This window comes from Amia ocellicauda, chromosome 5 (assembly GCF_036373705.1).
Source record: "Amia ocellicauda isolate fAmiCal2 chromosome 5, fAmiCal2.hap1, whole genome shotgun sequence".
Taxonomy (NCBI): domain Eukaryota; kingdom Metazoa; phylum Chordata; class Actinopteri; order Amiiformes; family Amiidae; genus Amia; species Amia ocellicauda.
Window position 1 is genome coordinate 39,792,010 of NC_089854.1, and position 7,419 is coordinate 39,799,428.

At 39.7% G+C, this 7,419-nt stretch overlaps 1 protein-coding gene across 2 annotated transcripts in view; it reads right to left on the bottom strand.

Moving 5' to 3' along the window:
- Window positions 1-6,960, bottom strand: part of cttnbp2 (cortactin binding protein 2) — a 72,649-nt gene extending 65,689 nt beyond the window's left edge. Inside the window, exons 1-2 of one of the 2 annotated variants that reach the window (XM_066705141.1) lie at window positions 6,495-6,960; window positions 2,500-2,607 (exon numbers count right to left, since the gene is read on the bottom strand). In XM_066705141.1, the coding sequence (XP_066561238.1) occupies window positions 2,500-2,607; window positions 6,495-6,575 (189 nt within the window). In that variant the 5' untranslated portion in view covers window positions 6,576-6,960. Of the gene's footprint in view, window positions 1-2,499; window positions 2,608-6,320; window positions 6,466-6,494 lie in introns of those variants that run through there. The other variant, XM_066705142.1, reaches the window with a different exon arrangement.
- Between the last annotated feature and the right edge of the window lie 459 nt (window positions 6,961-7,419).

A 7,419-nucleotide genomic window follows, 5' to 3' on the forward strand; every position in this document is an offset into this window, starting at 1 on the left:
AGAGGAATGAGATTAAAGTAGAGTAGATAGGAGATGAAGAATCTCTGTAGGTTAGGAAGTTTACAAGTCTGCCATGATGGGAAAGAAAAGTGAAGTACCACAAAAAAAAAAAAAAAACTTAGTTTTTTGTTTTATGTAAACATTACACAGTACATATACATACATACATACATACATACATACTCACCTAAAGGATTATTAGGAACACCATACTAATACTGTGTTTGACCCCCTTTCGCCTTCAGAACTGCCTTAATTCTACGTGGCATTGATTCAACAAGGTGCTGAAAGCATTCTTTAGAAATGTTGGCCCATATTGATAGGATAGCATCTTGCAGTTGATGGAGATTTGTGGGATGCACATCCAGGGCACGAAGCTCCCGTTCCACCACATCCCAAAGATGCTCTATTGGGTTGAGATCTGGTGACTGTGGGGGCCAGTTTAGTACAGTGAACTCATTGTCATGTTCAAGAAACCAATTTGAAATGATTCGACCTTTGTGACATGGTGCATTATCCTGCTGGAAGTAGCCATCAGAGGATGGGTACATGGTGGTCATAAAGGGATGGACATGATCAGAAACAATGCTCAGGTAGGCCGTGGCATTTAAACGATGCCCAATTGGCACTAAGGGGCCTAAAGTGTGCCAAGAAAACATCCCCCACACCATTACACCACCACCACCAGCCTGCACAGTGGTAACAAGGCATGATGGATCCATGTTCTCATTCTGTTTACGCCAAATTCTGACTCTACCATCTGAATGTCTCAACAGAAATCGAGACTCATCAGACCAGGCAACATTTTTCCAGTCTTCAACTGTCCAATTTTGGTGAGCTTGTGCAAATTGTAGCCTCTTTTTCCTATTTGTAGTGGAGATGAGTGGTACCCGGTGGGGTCTTCTGCTGTTGTAGCCCATCCGCCTCAAGGTTGTACGTGTTGTGGCTTCACAAATGCTTTGCTGCATACCTCGGTTGTAACGAGTGCTTATTTCAGTCAAAGTTGCTCTTCTATCAGCTTGAATCAGTCGGCCCATTCTCCTCTGACCTCTAGCATCAACAAGGCATTTTCGCCCACAGGACTGCCGCATACTGGATGTTTTTCCCTTTTCACACCATTCTTTGTAAACCCTAGAAATGGTTGTGCGTGAAAATCCCAGTAACTGAGCAGATTGTGAAATACTCAGACCGGCCCGTCTGGCACCAACAACCATGCCACGCTCAAAATTGCTTAAATCACCTTTCTTTCCCATTCAGACATTCAGTTAGGAGTTCAGGAGATTGTCTTGACCAGGACCACACCCCTAAATGCATTGAAGCAACTGCCATGTGATTGGTTGGTTAGATAATTGCATTAATGAGAAATTGAAAAGGTGTTCCTAATAATCCTTTAGGTGAGTGTATATATATACACACACACACACACACACACACACACACACACACACACACACACACACACACACTTGGACCCCGTTCACATTTGGGATTTAGGCCGGCCCAGGGCCGCCTTAACTGAAATGTGAACGGGGTCATAGATTTATGGCGGCCCTGGGCCGGGTCACAACTAGTCCCACTTTTTGACCCGGCCTAAATCTTTTGAGGCGGCCTAAAGGCGACCTAAATGTGAATGTGAACACTCCGGGCCCTGGGCCGGGTGGAACGCATCAGTGCGTGACAAAACTCAAGCCACACCCCCAGAGACTGATTCAAAGGAGACGCCACTTCTCGCCAACGCAGACTAAACACAGGCACCAAAAAATCTTACACGACTGCACAAGAATTGTTTGAATGGCATATTGATCTATAGCCTTAAATGTACAGATACATTTCGGTACCTCACATCTTTATATATATATTAAAAAAGTATAGGCTAAGTAATGAGTTATAATTATGTAAACAGTTCAAACTACTCAGTCGATTAAAATAAAAGTGTGTAGCTGGTAAACTTGCTATTGTTTTTTCTTGTACTAAGTATGATTGAAGTCTGCACTTTTAAACTTGCAGAACCGAAGATAGACATTTGAAAAGGAAACAATATTAATTAGTTTCCCCATTGAACCAGCAGATTTTTTAATTATATTATAAAGCTTTGGCTGCAAAGGGTTAAGATTACTTTCAAAGAAAATATAGAACCGATCAATATCCTATATATATATCAATATTAATAAGTTGCAATTATAAATACATTGCATACACCTGTAAGCAGACCTAATGTCATGCGTAACTGGTTTGTTTGAGCAGATTTGTTTATTCCCGGCATGCATTTCGTTTAGGCCTCATTTTCGCCCGCATATGTGAACACACTTAGGCCTCCTAAAACTGCAAATGTGAACGGGGTCTCTAAAAAAAGCAGGACTGAATTTGAGGCGGCCCAGGGCTGGCCTAATAAGTGTGAACGGGGTCATATACACACACATTTACATAAAGCTTGTGAACCAGAAAGAGACAGATATTGCTACAGATGGACACAGGTAAGGAAAGGAAAGAGTAACTCACCCGCAAAGCCTCGATCACCAAGTCCCTGGCTTCTAATTCCCCCTCCATAATACTGAGAAGTGTGAGAAGCTCAGGTTTGCTGAGATTATCCATGTTAAACTCACATTTCTGGAAAATAATTATAAAACACAAATAGAGTTAGTGTTACAAACAGATAATTGTACACTTTGAATGAGATGCTCCCCCCCCCAAACACATATGACTACAGTACAATTATATAAAAAGCCATTAAAACTATGTGCACCCAAAGACACACATGCTTTACGTTAACAGATTTGTCCATTTTCAACATTTTCATTCCTAACAGATCTCATCGTCTTTATTGCCTTTAGATGTTGCCAGTGCTGACAGAAATAAAATGGTTTCAAATCAAATCAATTAACAGATTTTAACGAGCCGCTTTCCAATTCTAAAAGTGATGCAAAGAACAGAGGGGGAAAATCACAGTAAGTGACTCATTCATTGCTCTAACATGCTCATTGCTCTGTATCACCCATTTGCAATTTAAAAAGCACTTTTTAATGCAAAGGTATAATTAATCCACCAATTGTTTCTTTGCTAATTCTCCATTTATGTTCTGTATTTGCTAAGGTCAACAAGAGCTGTGTTTCTAGACAATGTCTTCATTTTATGAAACAATTGGAACTGGTGTGCAGCCATGAGTATGTGACGATAACAGGACAGCCAATTATTTATTTTAAACGCTGTACAGCTAAGAAAAACACATTTCAGCTTCATTGTCCTTAGGAATCTGTGTTTTAAATAAGACAATTATTCTATCTATTTACATTTAGTTTCAAAATCAGATGGAGATATATAAAATAAGCAAATGTATTTAAAATATACTTCTGTATACATTATTTTTTTATTTTTTGCCGATTCCAGGTTCTCGTTCAATTAAAAATCAAGTCAACCAAAGTTCATAACCCATTCCATTAAATTTGCAATTAACATTTTAAAATGAAAGTACACATCCCTTATTCTACACTGTATTCATTAAAAGACATTCTTCTGTCTGAAGATGAAAATGTCTGTTCAATTTTGTTTATGTGCTTAAGACTAGCTGGTGAAATGTCAACACTACACTATGCAGGCACACTTTTCAAGGCAGGGGAAATGGCTTACGATAAGGAAGAAAGTCCCAAGATCTTAAATTCACTGCCCTGACTGACGTCTCCTTTGAAGAATAAAAAATGACAAAGCTGTTGCTATAGTGGAAGAGAGTGATGGACAGGATTGGGGGCTTGAGATGGGGCAATGGGTGTTTCTCTATTTTTTTTTCAAGATAATGATTATGAATTTCTGTTGAGGTTAGAATTTCTCCTTTAAATCTGCAAGAGCACCCAAATTCACATCATTTTAGAGTCCGGCTCCCCTTGTTAATCTATTGATTACACTACACGGTGTTAGAATTGATTAGTACAGCATGAGCCTCCCTAAACACAAAGCATCCAAATAAAGGAATATTTCATTATTTGAAATGTAAAACATGTACTGCTATAGATACACTTCAGAATGACCTTCTTTAATGAAGACCAGATGTTGTGATAAAATTTCAGTCTCGTCTTATTTTCCTCACTGGAAGTAACTGTAATCATCTTGTGATTGACAGTGGAAAGACTTATTTTTTCTCAGAACAGAAGATCCACGTATTTATTCCTTATTCTGATATTGCAAGTACAACATGAGTCTCTTGGTGTTGCCATCTCTCTAAGGCAGTTTGAGTTGTATGGTACAACTGGACAGTGCTTACATTTTAATCGGTAAGGCAATTGTATGTAGGATGACTTATTCGTTCTAATACTCTGGAAAGACAAAAACAGCTGCTTTCATTATTCTACTGTAGTTAATCGTGTTAGTTTTTCTTTGATCTGCATGACCTAAAGGCAACTTTTCAGGACATTTGCTCTATTATCAAAGTTCAGTTAATGGCATGGTTTAATATATATTATCCCCCACCACCAACAATTACTAAATATTTCAAGCAACTGAAAATAACCAAATTAATAACTAAATGAGTAAATAAATGATTAAATACTGTACCCATCCATGTTTTAATAAAAGTTTGCCTGTTTAAACTACTTAATTTGAACAGTGCACAGAAATTATTAAAAATATACATCAGAGGACTTTCAAGGACTTGCAAAAATGCACCTCTACATTAAAAAAAAAAAAGATGTAATTTAAAAGGTGTATTCCTTGCTCTTCTATTCATCAGATCAAGATGGATGATTTTTTAGGTGTTTTTTTGTAAACACCATACCTTCATACCTGAAACCAGAGATAGAGCTATAATATTTGAACAAGTCAATCTTCAGGAGTGCTTTTGTCTTTTCAAACATTTCACTTTAAGTCAGATGAATTAGGTAATACAGTACTTTGAGCACAACTGCTGAGTCACTGAAATTAAGATAAAATTAGTAACGTATCTCTTCCCACACTGGCTGTGCACCAGCTGCTTTGCTTTCTTGTCATCCTCTCCGACGTATAACAACCAACCTACTTTTACCCCCCACCCCCACCCCCAGAAGCAGAGTACTTATTTTCTTGTCCCATTATCATCCAGGTAAAATACAGTTTTATGCTGAAGTTATATAGTGACAAATAAGAGGTTAATGACTTAATCTACCATTAGTGTGATGATAATGCTACCAAACAAGCTGTCAACTGGCCTAGTAATATCTTCGTACCCGAGGATCGAGGAGTCAAGTCGAGCACACACCAGCAACATCAGGTTCACCACTCCTTCAAGATATAACCAATTCATTCCCTCCAACAGTCACAATAAACAGGAGTCATTCACATACTTCATTTAGCAAAGTGCATACTTGAACTAATGAGTTCATTCGCTTTACAACCAAACACCACAACCATTACAAAGGAGACAAAAAGGTATAATAAATCCTATACTATTGGACAGACCGTTAACGTACCGAACAGAACAGTTTAATAAAATGTACCCAATAGAAGAAATCCAATTGGATTGTGCCCAACCAATTTGACACTACATTATCCAAAGGTTGAAGATAATATAGCCTCTTAATTCAACTGAAACATTTTAGATTTTTTTTGTAGATGGTTACAATGTTAATAAGTATGAGTTACTGGTCTTGATGATGATGATGATTATTATACATTTTATTCATTATTAGTAGTGTCATTGTGCATAAGATAATTGCAAACAGGGGGAATTCAGTGACTGTACTGCAAGAAATATGTAATAAAAGGAGTTTCATAGATACATACTGAATGAATCCCCTTATTCTCGAGCAAAGTGGGAACTTATATAAAGGGTTTATGTAGATTTAACTGAACCATTTGGAGAGACGGAAGATGATGGCAGGGCATCCACCAGTCTTATCATTTTCACCCCGAGTACAGCAGGTCCATTTACAAATGCGCTACTACGTCACGTCCACATACATTGACATGACGTTAAAAACACGCACGGCGCGGTGGGGATGCTGGTTAACCCTGTACTGACTTCTAAAAAAATAATACGTGTTCAAAAAAAAAAAAAAATATATATATATATATATATATATATATATAAAAACACCAAAAAGGAAACCACATCATTCCGACAACCACAGAAAAGACCGCAAATCACAGCGCGCAACTGCACTGGGTCGCACCGACACCCAGACCACTGCCTTGCGATGCATACAAAGCCCAACTCATTATACGTCTAAAAAGTGCCTTCCAAAAAAAATCAACAACACAGACGATAATCAACCGCCTCCGTCGTTTTTGAGGGCGCATCTGTCCCAAAATAGGACGGAAAGCCGTTTTATGTCGCAGGCTCCTGAAAGCACAATTACCTGTAGTGGCTGCTGGCTACATTGTCCACAAAATAACATCGCCGGCTCCCTCGGCTGCAGACGACTGAGGACCAAGACACCTCGCAGGGACAGCGACCAGAGACAAACGTGCTCTCCAAACTCGAGATTATACCTCCGTGGCTTTTCCTGTTATACCTATTAAGATGGTCTTACCGTGTCGATGCTTCCAGGCAGTGCAGTTGTTAATGTTTGGATCGGAGGAGGCTGTTCCCCGGTTGCACCCTCCGTCGCCATCTTCCTACTGTAGCGGTCTGGCGGCGGGAGCAGCTCACAGCGCACAACAACGCGCTCGGTGCCGCTTTAACTCTTGCGTGGCTGAACGTGAATTACAACACGAAATTACGACCTCTGGATGCGATTGAATAGCGTAGTTGCTCTTGGCCTCCGTGCTCCGTGTTGGAGACATCTCCCCCTGGCTTTCTCGCCTGCGGATTTGGTATCACACGAAATGAATAAAATCCACGGCGTCGCCCGATTGCAACCCAGATGTGCGGTTTGAACTCGCACCTTGCCTTGCTCGCCCAGTACGGTCACGATGTGCAGCTTTGGGCTTTTTAAGTGTAAAGACTTTAAAATATTTAGAAGTAATATCTCACAGCCACTTGCATAAAAGCGGTGCACCTGTTATTTTGGTAACAAAACGTAGAGGGGTGCATGCATGCTAATGTGGGACCTACACTGTGAGTGTGATCAAACTGTGCGTCGTGTAGCTTGGAGTGGTTCCGTCCTGTGCACGTCTGTAAAAGACAAAACTGAAATCTGAAACATCCTATACAGTAATGTGCTGCTGCTGGGGTTATGTGGATAATTATAGAGTGAACACTGGCCATGCTTTCACATCCACCCCTTTATTTGAATGATGGAAGAATTGATCATATTGGTGGAATTGTGATTAACATGAACGATTAATGCCACTTTAAAAGCACTCCAGCTTCACTCTATGTGCCAGTTGAGGAGCAGGGAAACAAATGATAGGCAGGGCATTAGGGGGGGACGACATTCAATATTCGTTGTCAATTTTAACAAAATAAACATAAGAAAATGTGCTTTTTTTGGGCACAGCACAGGCTTTTACAAT